General features: G+C 31.9%; 2 protein-coding genes across 2 annotated transcripts in view; both read left to right on the top strand.

Annotated features, from left to right (window-relative positions):
• The window catches only part of LOC132752850 (TBC1 domain family member 31-like), a gene marked incomplete at its 5' end in the record, with an annotated part of 28,813 nt that extends 12,470 nt beyond the window's left edge, over positions 1-16,343 (top strand). The window contains 12 exon segments of the mRNA XM_060743237.1: positions 7,432-7,611; positions 8,231-8,410; positions 8,878-8,930; positions 9,582-9,734; positions 10,368-10,503; positions 11,139-11,231; positions 11,412-11,552; positions 12,218-12,334; positions 12,813-12,890; positions 13,658-13,814; positions 14,259-14,363; positions 15,060-16,343. Of these exon segments, the coding sequence (XP_060599220.1) occupies positions 7,432-7,611; positions 8,231-8,410; positions 8,878-8,930; positions 9,582-9,734; positions 10,368-10,503; positions 11,139-11,231; positions 11,412-11,552; positions 12,218-12,334; positions 12,813-12,890; positions 13,658-13,814; positions 14,259-14,363; positions 15,060-15,196 (1,530 nt within the window).
• LOC132752854 (pre-B-cell leukemia transcription factor 2-like) lies at positions 3,529-5,243 on the top strand. Its single transcript, XM_060743240.1, has one exon. The coding sequence runs from the start codon at positions 3,895-3,897 to the stop codon at positions 4,798-4,800; it is 906 nt and encodes a 301-aa protein (XP_060599223.1). The 5' UTR covers positions 3,529-3,894; the 3' UTR covers positions 4,801-5,243.
• Positions 16,344-18,236: the final 1,893 nt, after the last annotated feature.

Here is an 18,236-nt window from a genome sequence, read left to right as displayed (position 1 = left end):
TAAATAAGATAAAAAAATCGCAATTTTAAATTTATGACCTGGTTGTTGAGAATTCATAAATAGGAAAATTATTCGGGAATGGGGTTTTCACAAAATAAAGATTTTGCAAATATTTAGTGGTTTACAGTCACTGATTGATTTTTAGCTTGACTATTCGATAAGAATAAGTAGAGCCATATTAGTCACCGAGCGTAGGCGTAACCACTTATGTTAAAGTTTTTGAAATACCTCAAAAATTTTAAAGTCCATTGACATATGGCTTTGAAACTTTGCACACTTGTTCACATATTGTTTTCATATTCTATTAACATCTGGATTTGAAACAAGTTGAAATTTTATACACTTCTTTGAGAGCATAATAGGACTCTCTCCAAGGCCTAGAACTGTATTATGGATTAAAAGAAAAATTTTGCCCTTTTGTTAACTCAGAAAACTTTACATTATCAAGGCTCTTTTATTATCAAGCTTTAAGAATAGTCAAGCGTTGTTGTCCTACTGTCAGCTCTTGTTTGCATTTGAAAACATATTACGTAATTTTTTTCGTCAACAATTCTTAAATATTTAGACTAATAACACACTTGATGAAAATTGTGTTCAGTAGTTTTCATTTGACCAAATATCTTTTGACAAATTGTTGTGCACTGTGGATTTGCAGATATGTCAGGCTTTATACTGGAATTTTTACCTACATAATTATAATCATTTTGGCTGGAAAACTATTTTGTTTCTGGAGTAGAAGAAGGGAATCCTGGTTAGAGGATTGTTTGATATTACACTGAAATTAACTGTATTCCAATTGCAAAGATTTATATACAGTAGGGTATGGTAGTTTTCACTTCAAAACTATAGCATGGGGTATAATTTGATGAGGAATTAAAGTGATATGGTTTGTTTGTTTTAATAAACGTTCGTGATGAACTTTGAACAAACAGTATTGACCGTCATCCAGGTTCGGAGAAGGCAAAACTAACTTTATTGTCTTAACCTTTTACTCATATAGACGTGTTTTGATGGCTTTTCACCCCCCCTCCCACTTTTTGAGGCTTCAAACAGTGAAAAAATGTCCTATTTAGGCCCCAAACACTGTTTTTCGTTTGTGAAATGTTGTTATAACAAGTGATCACTTTTTCGGCACCGCCTTCCATCAAAAAGTACATCATGGGGTTGCTGGAAAGGGAATGTGCCCCCTTCTTGGTAGTTTGAAGGGGGCAAAAGCCCCCCCTCATTGCCAAGAAAATTTTGGACATGTGACAGGCTCAAAATGGTCTCAGGTCGATCTTAAGGTAATGTGTGACCAACACTGAAATGCCTCTTACTCTATCTCAATCCGTTAAGAAGTTGCAGTAATTTGAAATCAGTTTATTGGGAAAAAAAATGCAAAATAGTGATTTTTTGCATATTTTATTTATTTAAACTCTTCTTAGTTGACAAGAAAAACTAACAGGAAGTTGTCCATTGTTTTAAGAGGCTACAACTTGGCTCTGTAAAAAGTGTTAGATTGTCTATAATTATTCATTAAATGAAGTACACCACAGAACTTAAATCAAATGAATGATATTTGTAAACTTTGATGACAGCAATATTTGTCATGGAAATAATTGGATGATGAGGATATTAAAAAAAGGAGAAAATTCACTCTTAAATAAAAACACCCTGTTGCTGTTTTGCATGGTACCTTTGGGGGGAAAAGGGTACATGTATAGGGTTAAATGCAAGAAATATAGAAGTTATGATATTGACCATTATATTGTGTGGTAAAATTTAGACCAGTGAGGCAATTTTTTTGACTTGATGTGCCTGCTTGACATAGCAATTACAAAATCATAAACTTCATTGGAATTGAAGTATTTGTTGCAATGAAGACACTTGTCCGAGGATGGGGTCTTTAAGCATGTAACATAGTGCACCAGTGCAACTTTTGTTTAACTAGATAACTTGCAACGTTTACCATATGAAGAGAGATAAATATTAATTAATAAATATTAGAACAGAAAAGAACTTAAAAATTTACAAAAATATGCATTTTCCAGGTTTTCATATTTAGCCTTAAAGGGACTACACTGAAGTTTTTTGAAAAGACAGGACTTGAAATATTTTTTCAAGGTCAAAGTTTCATTTCATGTAGGTCTAGACCAATAACTTTTGTGCAAATTTTCAGATCATTCACTCACTCTGTTTTTCCAAAATAATTAATCTAATTGTGAAAAATGATTCAAAATTGAAAATGCTTTTCACTTAAATTGCCCCAAAATTACAATTTTCAATTTATTTCTCAGTATATTTCGTAATTATCTTTTACATGTTTTTCTGTTTCAAGTGCCCAAGCTGATCTATGTAATAAATACATATTTCCTATATTTAAGCTTTTGGACCTCAGTTCCTTTAATTTGATGTATATAAATTATGCCCAACAGCAGTTAAAAGAACACACAATCTTGTATCAAATATGATATCTGATAGAATGTTCCTTTTGTTATAAAAGTTACGAGTGTGTCAAATTTGGTTGGAAAGAAAATATTTTACTACATGAAAACTTGTCATTTATTCCATTTTGCATACTTTTTCTACTTCAACATATTATATATTCACAAAAAAAACATTAAAAAATTCAATTGAAAATGCATTATTCTAATCTATAAATTCCACAACAGTCATTGCAAGAAACATGTGATTGATTGTCACAAATATATATTTTACTGGGACCTTATGTTACTCTCTAATTAAGGGGAGATAATTATGTAAGAGGCTGGATACATGTACATGTGCATTACATTATTCTGAGGGTGCTGGGGCTGAATCCTGCTCACATTATATAGAAACTTGGAAAATAGTAAACCATTTAAGGGCAAATATTGTGTCCAGGATTTGAATATTTTTAAAGCAGCTGTTGTACTTTATCAATTGTCAATTTTTATTGGTTGTCAGTTATTTTAATTAATAAAAAATTTAACAATTATATTATGTGAATGAGCATTCTTCTAGTAATGTTATTTCTAATGGATCAGTTTTTGTTGTGCATTGAAGTTAAATGAATTTTTTTTTATCCATGTAATAGATAGTTTAATGTTTATTAACTCACTGACCTCGAGGAATCATTGTCATTTTAAATCCCTTCTTTGTGATTTTTAATATGAAAGATCGAAGAATAAAAAAAGCATTTTAGAAGTTAATTTACAATTTTTATGTTTTACAAATCCTAAAATAAAAAATTAAGTATGCTTTATAAGGTCCTTTGATTAATGATTTTTTATTAAAGAAAAAAAAAATTATAATAAAATTTAGTTCTAAATAATCTTGTTCAGAATTGATTGTCATTTTGACATTATTCATTTCCAGTTAAAATTTCAAACAGTTTGTTATAGCTTTGACCTTATGACACTTAGTTCACCTTGAGTAATTACATACCTGACACTATTAATAGATTTTCTGTCATTTGATTGGCCAATCAGTTCCTTAATTGGTTATCATTGCCTCTGATTGGTTGTGATTAGTTAGTGATTGAAATTACATCAAAGTTTGCAATTCATTGGCCCTGAGTGAGATAAATACAGATTTTTGTTATTGATGACCAGTGTTTTTACAGTTATACTCCCAGTATACTTGTTTGAAAATACGTTGAATTAATGTATTGGAAGAGTAATTAGGGATTTTTTGGAAAATAATCTCAGTGTTTGAATAGCGATGGACAGAGTGAACAAGTTTTTATAGTGACATATTTGTGTGGGAATTTTATGACATTTTAGTGTGGGAAGTTTCACACATACTATATGATATTTAAGCAAGTGCATTTCCAATACTTGCCATATCTGAGAAAGCATTTCGTAGGACTGTTTGTTATTAAACATACAACCAGTAGGATAAAAATAAACATTTAATATTCTGGGATAATAAAAGATGGCAGCTATTCTGAAAACTGCTTCGAAATCTGACTCTCCAGATAAAGACTTTATGAAGTTACAGTCAAATCCAATGTTCAGTGCACTGAGGGCAACATTAATTACAGATGTGGAGCAGACGACAAATATTCCTGTGACCTTGATCAAGGTTAAAGATGAGAAATTGGAGCAGGAGTCGAGTCTCGATCCTGCTGTTGTTGCTGTACAGGAAGCAAACCTTCAGTCGGATTTTCAGCAAATTTTACCGTCGGGAAATCAGAAAGTTTCCGAATTACAGATGTTTTACAATGAGCAGTGTTCGGTCATAGAAAACAGTCGTAACGAAGCTATCCAGCAGTTGAAGGAGAACAATATGTTAAGTGTTTCGCAGTATAAACGAGAGATGGGAATTATTCATACTCATCATGATGAACAGAGGATGCATTTAACCAATCGTGTGACAGCAAGTTTACAACTGTTGAAAATAAGTATGCCGTCGTCTGCTGAAGTTTCTAGTTCGAAATCCAAAAGTCGTCAATTAAATAGTTACGCTGTTGAAGTTATGACAGAATGGTACGACAGGCATATTGATAATCCTTACCCAACGGATGAAGAGAAATTAGCATTAGCCGATATGGGCGGACTTTCATTATCACAAGTGAAGGCGTGGTTTGCGAACAAAAGAAATAGAACAAATAATACAAAACCAAAGAAACAAAAGATACAGGTTGAGAAGAAGTTGTTGAACATTTGTACCGAACTTTCCAACGGACAGCCTGGAAGTACGCCAAGATTTTATGGACAGATTATTGCACAGTTGTCTGATATTGTGAACTGTTCGCAGGTGTTTAGCAATCCAAGTAGAATCATAGCTGATGCTTATAATTCAAGCGGTGATGAACTGGAAACCATGTATAATGAGTAATTTCTTTAAAATGGATAATATAGAATTTTATGAATTTCAATACCAAAGAATATGTGAACTGTGAAAAAATATATTAGAATTTTCAAGACAGAAAGAATTTTATTGGTGGATAATAATGGAAAGATATAAAAGATTTATACTTGATTTTTTCACCATTTTCTTTTAAATCTTCAAAATGTAGCATTTTATCTTTTAGACTAAGAGCAGTTTACATGGAAAAAAATGTAAATATTTTATGCATAGTTATATAAACAAAGTCTAGTGCTATTGTTTTTGATAAAATGTTTTATGTTTTTTTATTGTTGTACATGTATATATAGTTCAAATATTGTGTTCAATTGACCATATTTAAAAACCACTGTGTATAATAATGCAAGCCTGTGTTATTTAATACTGTATCAAAATTGTACATTATATTATATGAATTACATGTATATAAGAAATATTTGTTTTGTTTTTATGTTATGATTGATTTATGTATAGCATTATTTGATTTTTCCTATGTTAAAACCCTATTTAGGGACATAGATATTGCACTTTGTAAGTCAGACAACTGCTTCCTGGGTTTCCTTACCATTAATTGCACCGGGGTGAATTGAGAATTTAGCTAGAAATAGAATCTTGATGGTGTTGGGATTCGAACTTCACAGCCTCCATGTCAAAGCACAAAAAAGCAAAACATGGTTTAGTTATGTCGCCAATAATTGCTATTTTTTTGGAAGCTGTAAAGTAAAAAAACTTGAATATTTAGAATTATAGCTATTTTATCATTCAAGGACAGAGAGCATAAAGTCGCCGCTTTGTCCGTCCATCTGTACGTCCGTCCACTTTTCTTGTCCGGACATAACTCTGAAACTACTTGAGATATATATACAAGAAACTTTGTAGGTAGATAGATCTCATTTAGTAAACATGCATTCAGAAGAAATGTAACTGTGCCTTGCCTAATTTTGGAGTTATTGCCCTTTGTTCAATTCTACACTTTGAATTTGTCATGGACATAACTTTGAAATTACAAAGAATTGAAGCCTGATTAAAATTTTACAGGAAAACTTAAATAAGAATATTTTCATCATACTGTAAAATTGGTCCTTAATGCTCCTTGCTGTAATTATACAGCCCTTCTTCACATTAGAAAGGAAAACAAATAAAATATACTAGATGCTTAGTAAAATAGATGTTTTCCGGCTTAGCTCAATAAGGAGAGCATTGAATAAGAACTTCAGTGGTCGCTGGTTTGAACTTGGCAAGGCATAATTTCTCTGTGACAATTGTTATCCGACATGGAGTCTCTCACTGGTGATTCAGAAATCATGTGGGATAAGTAGTCAATCACTTGCAGAGAAATTGGTAAAAACTGGTTAGTTATCCAGTTAAACTGCGAAGGTGGATTGACGGTCAACATATGACCAAAAATGTGTAAAAATAGGTATAAAAAAGTTTAGAAAAACAAACAGTAAAACAAATAACCAATAAAAGAGATAGTTAAATTTCAATGTGGAATGTTGATGGTTCTACCCTGAGCTGAATCCCCTGTCTGAAATAATGCACCAAGGAAACAATTGTTGGATGTTTCTTTGCCAAGTGAAGTTACAAAGTTGTCACATGAGTAACTGTAAAAGATTTGATGTGATTTAAAGGGACTCCGCAGAGATGTTTTAACATGTCGGCATTGGAAATAATTTTAGAGATTCCATATTGAGGGCTTGGTGCGAAAGGGTTGTAACTCATATAAGAGATAAAGAAGGAGTCATCAAGCTGTCGATATGTTCCATTTGACATAGGGTTAGACCAATAACTTGTATGCAAAATTTCAGATCATTGGCTCCCTGAATAATTATTAATTGTTCTACTTTTAAATATGACCCAAAACTGAAAAGCATTGCAACAAGGGCACTAAGGAATAGCACAAAAAAACAAAAAAAACAATTTATTTCTGAGTTATATCTTAAAGCTGCATTTAATAAATTTCGTAAAAAAAGAAATAGCGACTTTTTATTAATAAATTGGGTTTCATATCAACCCCAACTAAAATGAGTTTTATATTTTAGCATTAAAAAGTGCAACCTCATTGTGGCAAAATTAGAAGTGACAATTTCTGTTTGCATGAGAAACTTTGCCTTCGGATCATCCATGCATAAATATTAAATAAAAAAAACATGGCTATAAGTAGCAGTTCTAATTTTACAGTATATTTCCGCATTGTAACAGATGTTTTCATACAAATTTAATCTTTTTTATGAGATAATTACCTTTTTCTGAATGGCAGGCTAATGCACCGTAAAGCTAAAATGGAAGAAAATCTCATATTATTTTGCTGTGTTCCAGATAGCAACTATAACACTGTGACATAGGGCATAGACAAGCTAATTATAGTCTTCATTTGCATTTTTTCTGTCACACAAGTGCAAGTTTTATTGTTGCCTATTTTAAACTTAGTTTGAGGATTCATAATCTTTTGATATATTACCTGTATGTAAAGCGAGACACAAACTTTTACTTTGCGTTAACTCTTACACACTAAAAGCTAGTAACTCCATTTATCTCCTTTCCAAGTGAAAATCTATCAAAGGGGTGCAAAGAATTTGTTATTCACTGATGATGAAGGATAGTGATAATATTTATTTTCAGATCTATGCCTGGCCTCTGTTGGAGACGTTGTTTTCTGAGGTTTTGACAAGGGAAGAATGGATGATGCTGTTTGACAACGTGTTTAGTAACCACCCGTCATTTCTTCTGATGGTTGTAGCAGCCTATGCCATGTGTGCCAGGGGTCCACTCATGCAATGTGTCGAACTGGATGACTTCAGAGTAAGTTGTGCAAAAGTGTCTGTAATTTATTTTCTGGGACTTTTCTGCAATAAGTTTGGCTTAACTGGCCTTGAAGGATGTTTGTATGTTCTCATATAGGCTTGATGACAACTACTATTTAATTTTTTCAAAACATCGCCATGGCTATAGAATGATGATTTAGATATTTTTTGCAGTGACAAGTGTTGGGGTTTATGATCTTGTTCTTGAGAAATCTGCTCTTGAATTTGTATTATTTTATGTTGATATATCAATGTGGGTAAATGTTGTGCTGGTCATAAACTTAAGAGTGAAATAAGTATGTGCTATTTTCACTTCATGGAAGTTGTTTTGTAATGCTGGAAAGATTTCTTTATAATTTATGAAAGATAATACATTGATAGTGATACACAGTAAAGAATATTAGCAGTAATACATGTATATAAACCTGGTTGTAAGTTTTTCTAGCTAAATTTATGGCTAAGCAGTAAATAGCACACAGGCAATAGAAATGGGGTTATAAAAGGGAATGCAATGTAATCATGATAAAATCTATCAGAAACTGTTTTGATACCATTAGAGTTTAAGCATATATTAATACATCTTGGTTTATATAAATTTTGATGTGTGTTTATTTCAGTATTTCTTTCACCACCGTAATGCTGTAGATTTGAAACAAGTATTAAAGGAGGCATATAGAATAATGGATGCCACACCCGAGTCAATCCACCCCAGCAAAACCCTAGAAGATTTCAAACCCCTGACCAAGGGACAGTACCCTGTATTTAACAAATATCCCAAGTTTATAGTGGATTATCAGGTATAAAATAAATAAAGCAATTACATTATTCTTTTAATTGAAGATATAAAATGATGAATTTTGTAGACCATGGAAATTATGATATTATGAACTTTTGAATTTTTTGGCAATTAACATGCTGGGACCAAAAGTGATATAAGTCTTTGCCAGGATTATAGATTCAGGTCAGTCTGACTATACTGTTGTTAGCTCAATTTTTGTATTTAGGTATTAAAATTCCCTTCAAAATTGAAATGTTCCAAATTTAAAGCTAGGCAAATCTGTTATACAAGTTCAAATAAAGGGTTCAAATATTCATCCTTGCATTTAAAAAAAGTGTCCGTTTGGTTAAATTTTATGATGATTATAACTGTTTGTAGGTGTTTTTTTTTCCAAAACAAGTTAAAATTATCGTTTTGATTTAAAATTTTATGTTAATGCATTTCTTTGAAATTTCTATATAATTATTTTCTGTTGATTTTTGACAGGTACAAGAAAGGGAGAGAATCCGACTTGAAGAGTTAGATTATCTTAGACAAAGGTAAATCTATAGATATCTTTTATCTTAGTGATAGCCATTATTATCTAAGTGAATTATATTAATCAAAGAAATATTAATTCATGGAATAAAACTGAATTATAACTAGACATAGTTTTTCCTTAGCAATGAGAACATTATTTTGCACCTCTGTGGCTAAGTGGTTAAGGTAACTTACTTAGGGACCATTTGCCCCTTACCAATATTGGTTTATATCTCATGAGACTAGATTCTTACAGATGTCAGGAAGCTATACAGCTAGCTTACAAAAGTTTGTTGGTTCTACTCAGGTGCCAGTTCATGCCTGAAATATTGCACGAAGGGGCACCTGAAATCTTCTTTGACCAATAATGTCAGAATACATTATCCTCAATATATTGTATGTACATTTAAAGCTGCATGCCTACAGATGAGCCAAGAAAACTTAAGATTTTAAGAAAATAATTTAAGAAATAATTTACATGTTATATGATATATACTGATTTTGCAGTATTTATCACCATATTTCTACTGCATGACTAATGTAGTAAGAGCTTTAAAAAAAATCATGAAAATTAGCATATATCCTGAAGCATGCTGCTTTAAGTGTATATTGGTGCAGATAGTTTCAATTTTGCCAGAAGACATGAATGTTGTATATATTGATATTTTCAGACAAGTTTCTATGGATATGGAACGTGAGACACAGAAACGTCAACAAGAGGAAGAAGCCTGGTACCGTCAACAGAATCTTCTCCTCGAGGCCGAGGATAAACGTCGTAAAATGATCCACGATGAAGAACAGAAACTAACAGATCAAAGAAAACGGTAATGTCTAATATATCATATGGTATAGACAGAAAATTTAATTATTATTGACCACTTATATATACTTATTGACAATATCGTTTCATATATTCATGTTATGTATGTATATTTTCAGCAAGTTAGATTTTTCTTGTAATAGAAGAAAAAGCATTAATTTTTTTATGAAGATGCCAAAAATGAAGAAAGTTACATATATAAACTGGGCCTCTAAAATGCTTAGAAAAACATTTTACTCTCAAAGATAATTTGGGGAGAAATTTCTCAGATATTGCCCAAAAAAAAAAGAACTGTGAATACACTTAATTTTTGGGCCATGAAATGTAGTGGTTTTGTCAAAAAGGTTTTTTAAAATGAAAAAATGTTATGCAAAATAATCTTACAGCGGACAAGGAAAAATTTTGTTGGAACTTTAATTATTGGATAGACCTATCTTTGAAGAATATGAAATTGATAATTATTTTGCAATACACGGAAGGGCCCCTGGGTTCTACCTCCAGTAAATGCTGGAATGGCCTTTAACATTATTGAATTTACCTGAAACCCATCACCATACAACCTTAGAAAATTGCTTTATATATCTCAAATGGGCATTTAAACAAAAAAATAAATGCCTGATTTTTTTGGTTTATTCAGATTAAATGCCATGAACCGTGAGGTGAAGTTTAAGGAGTTACAGTTGTTGGATGCTGCACGAAGAAAGTTCCTACACTTCCAGAAATCACAAAGAGAATCAGAACTGAAGAGGTTAGATGATGAAGTCCAGAGAAAGGTATTTTAGTTACTATATCTCTCTATACAAATTTAATGTTGATATAATCAAATTTAATGTTGATCCTTCTGACCTTGTAGTATGAGGCCAGACATGTCAACTAACATGTTTGTAAAGAGTTAAATTTGAAGCACAGGAAGGTGATGATCCCCTTTGTACAATTTCCTTGTACTAGCCAAATAAATAAATTTAAAAGTTGGAGTAAAAACTGTTCTGCAGATGTATAAAAGCCTAAAACATACAGTAAATAGAGGCAATATGGAAAAGTCCAAATATTTTTGTAGAAACTTCAAGTATTATAGTAGTAACTTTCATTTAGATTTATGAAATAAACTATAAAGACCTGTCTGTAAATGCAGTCTGTAAATGGTGTATGATTATTGGTTTATTACAAAACTAGCCAATCGATTTAACTAGACTGTCTCCATTCTCTTTTATTACCCTAGGAAAATTACCTTCAGGAAAATAACTATTATTATAGGGGTTGTTTTGTACACTGCTTTTTGAGTGTGTTTAAAATCAATAAAGACAAGATGGGAAATATTTTATCATGGCTATAATTTTTCATAACATTACAAATTTAAATTGACAGATCATGGAATATGTGTTTGTAGCAATTATGATGTTTATTTCAGGCATTATTACGTGACCAGGAGACGGAGGCTGCCATTGAAGAGGCTGAAATACGAAACATGGAGTTACAACTGAAGAAAAAAATGTTTGAACAGGTATTTGAATTATCTATACTTGTTTTTCAGAGATACCATATTACAACCTCAAATATTTGTAAAACAAATTGAGCCAAGAATATATATTGTCTTTTAAAAAAGAAGAAACTATAATGTCAATCTTTGGGTGACTGTGTGAAACCAGAATTATAGAGAATGCATCATATCTATAATTTTCAGGAATTGTTTCGAGAGTATGCCACATCGTCACATCATCTACGTACAGAACAAGATATGCATCGTAAACAAGCTGAGTTAGAAGATAGAATACAGCAGAGATTGAAAGACGCAGAGCGTGAGAGAGAAATGGAGGCTCGCAAGGTAGAGTTCAATATTTATATCATGCCAAGGACTTAAGATTCTTTCATGTAAAGAAACTATCCAGCTGGCTTACAGAACATTGGTGGTTCTGCTTGGGTGCCCGTTTGTGTCCGAAATAATGCATTAGGGGCACCTCAGGTCTTCCTCCACCAGTTAAGCTGGAAATTTGCCATATTACCTATTTTGTGTTGGTGCGATGGTAAACCTAACCAAAAAAGAAAAATATCCTGATTCTTTATCATATAAAATTCAAATTTTGTCATTCATGTAAATTTACACAATTGCTAAATCAACTTTTGTTCTCAAAAATCTGTATTTTTACTCTATAATATTTTTATTACTTTTTGGACCAAGTTTTTTATGTTGCTTCACATAGAAACACATTGCTCTAATTGATGTGGGTTTGATCCAAGCTGAGGCATCAAATTTTTATTTGTTAGTAGTTATCTACATATGTCATAGAAGGTTGGTGGTTTTACGCATGAATCTTCTTGTGCCCAATATTATAAATGCACAAAGGGTCTTCTAAGTTACATGTCCTTTAAAAGTAAATCTGAAGAATTGATTGTACATGTATAACTTGATCTTAATGATCATGTGGCTTAAAATCCAAACATTGTTGAATAAAACTATTAATCATTATAATTATACATAATATATTACAGACTATGGAGGAGAACCTGGCACGGGCATCACAGAAGAACATTGATGTGTGGGCAGGAAATGAAGTAGAGTATAGACATAGGCTGGAAGATCTTCAAAGGGAGGTCAAAACTGTACAAGTAAGATTTCTAAAAATAGAATTTTGATGATAAACAAGATCCATTCTTCGATTCAATTGAATAAATGTTTCAGTGCTAATATTGATTTCAAAATGAATTGTTTTGATTTCAAAACTTATTGTTTTGATTTCAAAATATATTGTTTTATTTGTTATAATTGTGGTTATGAAATATTAGTTAAGATTTGATTTTCTTTTGAATATTTTTGGGGTCATATATAAAACCAAGTCATAATGTTCTATGATTTGAGTGTTGTAATGTCCCAAAGAATATATGTTCTGTTACAAATAGATGTATTAACATGTTTGTAAAGGAGATATTGTATTGGAAAATGATGATAAGTAATTTACATCAAGGCTTTGTTTTCAGATGCCATGTAATAATGTAAGATTTAACTGGTATATTAAATTTATAAAGAAAAATGAAGTAAGCGAATGTTATCTAATTTTATAATATACATTTTTTTTTATAATTTTAGTTGGGTAGAAAGAATGCAGAGAATCGAGGGTTAGAACAGGAGGTTCATAACTTGATGAGGAAATGCCAAGATAAACGAGTAAGAAAAATATCATATTTAATAATATTGAAATATGACTTTTGGTTTGTTTTTCTTCACTTGAAAGGAAAGAAAGAGGAAAACATATTTCTTTTTCACTAGGACTTAAAGAAGTACATATCAATCAAATCCCTGCACAATAAATATTTGATGAAAGAAAATACAAATTTTATGTTGAAAATAGCAAAGCTAGATAAAGTCCTTACCATGTTCTTTGATAACTTCAAATCTCAATATATTTATTATTTAGCAAAGATTTCAACTACATTAACTCTTACCATGCTGAAGATCTAAATGTAATTGTCCATCTTTCAATCTGGACTAAACCATTCATCATGTTCAAAATTTGTTCTGACTGTAAACTTTAAAGTAAACAGTGTAGATCTAGATCTGATGGTAGACCTTTGTCTGTACTGCATGTACTGGTCACATGGATAGATTATGTAGCCATCTGCAGGCTGAAGTCTAAAGGTTAATTTATGATGTTGATGAATATATAAAGTTGTCTGCAGTCATATGCCCTTAATTAACAGTTGAAAAAAGTTCTTTACAGTTGTCAATTGTTTGTTTTAAACATATTTAGTTTAGCTTGAATGTCATTAAAACTTTAAGCATATTTGAACCACTTGAACCCTTGTAAGGCTAGGTAGAGAAGCAAACACCATAACATCAAGGTCATCTCACTCATCATTGTTTATAAGGTAACTTGGAAACTTACTTCTCAAGTAATGTACATGAATATCAGCTTTTATTCTCTGTTTTTTCAGTTAGATGACCATGCTGAAGGGGAGGAAGAGCGGCAGACCCAGCGTAAACTAGCTGACCAGGCTAATGCACGCAGGCTCGATTTTGTTGCCCAGGATGCGGAACTAGGTCAAGCTCACGGCAGGGACCTGACAGAAGATGCTATAGATAGTACTTACAGTATGTTGGTGTTTCTATGTAACATGTTAAAAGAAAGAAATGATCAAACTTTTTAACCCTTACCCGCTATGTATGTATAATGGATATGTCCTGCTTTGAATAAAAACAGTCCATTAAAAGTTAAAGAAATTATAAAGCCTGGTCAGACTACACTGGCTTTTTTAGTGACCAGTCAAGGCTAATCACTTTTTGTTCCCGTAAAGATGAAATAAGTATCTTTAAAAAAAGGTCCGATTTTTTTAAAGATTTAGCTGTTTTAAGTTACTGTTGTATCCCGTTTCAAATTAATAATGATTTTATTATTCCACTAAGTGATCTTGGCTTGAAAAAACTGGGGACAAAGAATTCTCCCCACAATGTTATAAACCTCACCATAGGATTGCTTTGTAATGTTAAATATAGGTATTTCTATTTAATGATGAACCTATGATATTACTTTTGCAGGATCAAGATTAGGGCAGTCATATCTAGATGGTACAACGAGATCGGAGTTGTTAAAATCTTTTGAATCTTTGTCTACAGCAGATACAGACTCTATGGCCTCTTCTAGTAAGTTAATAATTATACTCTGTTTCACTTTTACGTTAACCAGTTTGCTACTGCAAAAATTTCTGAAATAGTGTGTGTGGCATGTATAACATTATCATTTCCAGAAGAATTTTCTTTTTAAGATAATGTTTCTTCTGTTTAAAAATAATGAAAAAATCTTCTTACTTCTTTCCTGAGATGACAGCTTATGCTGGAAATAGTGCACGAAGGGTCTTCCTCAACCAGTAAAGCTGGAAAGTGTGTTACATGCGACTTAAATCGATCAAAACAATGACAACAAAACCTGAAATTGTTCACATTTAGCCTTCTTGAGAATACTGATATTTATGGGATTTAACTCAGGACAGGAGCAGTACCTCTAGATGCTTGCAGAAATCATGATCATAAAATAGTCAAATATCGTTTATTTTGCCCTGATTATTACATTTTTCATTCATTTTCATACATAAATCGATCTGAAAAGATGAATTAGACCTTTTAAAGTTCACTCGTTGGGTGTTGGGTAAAAAGGCAAAATTTTAGCATTTAAGCATTCAAACCCCTTATCCGTATATAACGGAATTTAGTGTGGTGCTCCAATCCTTTTTTTAGTCTCACTCACATTTATGTGATCACAAATTATTAAGAAAGTCAGTCCTTAAGTATATACAATAGAGCTATGATAATTAAATGTAACATTTGTCTTTCATCTTTTAGTTTCCTTGGAGACAAAGAGACGAGGTTTTGATGAGCGAGAAATTAGTTTATTAAATGAAGTTAGAAGATTACGCCAAAAGTTAGCAACTGAAGGTCGCACCAGAAAGCCACCTCCCCTCGTTAGCTGTGATGCTTAGTGAATATATGAAATAATTTAGTGTATAGATCAACAAAGATAATATGACAGTTGTGTATAGATAGACTTGGATAACATGGCTGTCATGTATAATATAAAGTTGGACACAATTATTGGTAAACTTTGAGTGTTGCATTTATGGATAGCCTGTGTAGGTTATATCGATAAAATGACAGTCTTGAATGTATACATATTGCTGCAAGATTTTGTGTATTTTGAAGTTTTTGCGAAACTTTCCAGGCCTGGTACAAGATATTCAGAAATTGCTGAAAATTCTGTACCCAGCTCTCAGTGATTTTTATTTAAACATATGAAATGAATATACATGTATGTAATCAGTCTATCCACTGCCACCTTATGTTTATAAGTTTATGAAAAATTAATTTTGTATTTCATTTAAAGATTTGCACATGCTTGTATGTGCTAAGGGATCATTAGATAGTCGTGAATTAAATGTATTGATGAACCATTACATTATTGTATTAGAAAGATTTCAACTCAACTTGAATGTGATTAGCCTTGTCCGTCAGTATTTCTGCATTTTGTTACTGAAATCCCTCAAACATGAAATGGAATGTCCCAAAATTAAAACTGGGCAAATCCATTAAACAAATTGAGCAGGTGAAGGTTTCAGGTGTTTTGGTAAAACTGATATTTGTACATAAATCCTACGATATATCTGTGATAAATAATTATGTGTCTGATTGAAACATTTGTCTTATTTTTGCAATTCTTGCAATAAAATGTTAACTGCACCATGCTGATGTGTATTGTGAATTTATGTCTATAGGGTGATTATATACGGATTTGCAGGTTCTTTAAATTAATTTTCTCAGTCGTGCCATTCAACATTTTTGCCTGGAGCATAATTTGAAAAAACAATCAAAGGTTTTAACTTGTAATTTGAAATAAAGGGGCAACAAATTTTGCATAGGACCTAAAGGATTTCCTTTTCACATGCAAGATTCATGGCACAGTTTTCTTGATTTGACATGATTTGCAGATTTTTTTTATGTAAATACTATGTGTTATTTATACTGTATATGGTGTAAAGGCATTTACTCATAGAGATTTATTTCTAGATATAAATTTATATCTCAAATGCTAGAAAAGTAAAAACTTTTTGAATAAAAAAAAATGTAAAAGTATGTTAATTTGTTTGTCATTCTATATTGATTTGTAATATATCTTTATTTTTATCTGGAAGTGTACTTTATTCCCTAATGCTCTTGTTTTGTACTGATCAGAGAAGAAATTGGGGCCAGTCTTATTTCACAGACTGAGTAAAATTACCGATTCTAATAGAATTACTCTGGTAGAATTACTAAATCGAGTAGAATTACTAACTTGAGTAGAATTACAAACTTTCTGCAAGCAATCTGGATCAATTTAATTTTCTTGGGAGAATTCAAACCAATGGAAAAGAGGGCCAAGTAAATGATGCCAACCATCTAGCCCATTTATCAAGTTTACAAATATTATTAAAGATAATGTATATTACCTATATAAGTTTTAAACAAGAGGGTCATTATGGCCCTGAAATCGCTCACCTGGGGTAGGGCCAATTTTAACCAAAGGGCTTCTATTTGAACAATTTTGGTAGACACCTAATAATAAATATCTAAGCTCTAGCACTTTGGGGATTTTAAAAGAAGATTTTATAAGTGTTTACTATACACAAATAGGGAAAAACAATAATGCCCCCCTCCCGGGTCGGGCCAATTTTGACCCAAGGGATTTTATTTTAACAAACTTGGTACACACTCACAAGAAGATATTTAATGATTGGTATCTAAACTCTAGCTCTTTGGGTTTTTATAAGAAGATTTTTTCAGTTTTTATATACACAAAGGGAAAAACAATGACCCCCCTGGGGCGGGGCCAATTTTGACCCTAGAGCTTTTATTTGAACAAACTTGGTATACACCAACTAGAAGATGTATCATGCTTAATATCTAAGCTATAGCTATTTGGGTTTTTAATGCATGATTATAGATTAACACAGTGTACCGTTAATACTCGTTTAAAAACACTGGGACAATAATTTCTAATACTTAAAAGAAATGACGTATTCGACGAACTGATGTACTTACAAACAATTATATTGACGTATTTATCATTCGACAGATATTAGCTGGAAACTTTTATGTCTATGTCCTCCGTGATAATAGTTCAACCTTGGTTGGCTCGAACTACCAATCTCTCGAACAAATTTGCACAGGCCCTCCCAGTTTGAGCTAAGGAAGTTCGACTGTATAGGGAAAACAATAACCCCCTGGGACAGGGCCAATTTTGACCCAAGGGATTTTATTTACACAAACTTGGTAGACACCCACCTGAAGATGTTTCATGCCAAAAATCTAAGCTATAGCTATTTGAATTTTTTAAAAGAAGATGTTTTAAGTTTTTACTATATACATATATGGAAATCAATGACCCCTGGGGTGGGGCCGATTTTGACCCCAGGGCTATCATTTGAACAAACTTGGTAGACTCTGACTAGATGAAGCTTCATGCGATATATTTCAGCTCTAGGTCTTTTGGTTTTTTAAAGAAGATTTTTTAAGTTTTTTCTTCTGCATGGAATTAAATTCTTTGAACAATTTTTAAAGTCCACTACCAAAGGAACATTCCTGTGAAGTTTGGATGAAATTGGCTTAGCCGTTTATGCGGAGATGTCGTTTAAAGTAAAAGTTTACGGACGACAGACGAAAAGCGATCACAAAAGCTCACCATGTCACTTTGTGACAGGTGAGCTAAAAAAGAATCAAATGAAATAAAATATAACAACTAAGATTGTAACTTGATATAACCATAATTTATTCAAAAAGATTTTCCTCTTTTTGTTTTTTTCTCCAGGAAATAAAAAGGTTGTAGTTTATTATAGACATGGTCTTTTTGATTTTATTTTCTTTTTTAAGTTAGACTCTTGATAAATAAAATACCTGTCAGTTAGATAATAAAAAACTACCAGTATCATCAGACAACTGTAGACAATGATGTTACTAGGTAATATACATGACAGGGTAAATAAAAACAAT

The sequence above is a fragment of the Ruditapes philippinarum genome, unplaced genomic scaffold (genome assembly GCF_026571515.1).
Source record: "Ruditapes philippinarum isolate M1 unplaced genomic scaffold, ASM2657151v2 ctg2925_1_1_1_1, whole genome shotgun sequence".
Lineage (NCBI taxonomy): Eukaryota > Metazoa > Mollusca > Bivalvia > Venerida > Veneridae > Ruditapes > Ruditapes philippinarum.
Note: the sequence above shows the minus strand (reverse complement) of the source record. Positions and strands in the feature narration are given on the sequence as shown.

What these genes read in the sequence shown, in the direction of transcription:
- LOC132752854 (XM_060743240.1), top strand. Translation starts at nt 3,895, where the DNA reads ATGGCAGCTATTCTGAAAACTGCTTCGAAATCTGACTCTCCAGATAAA.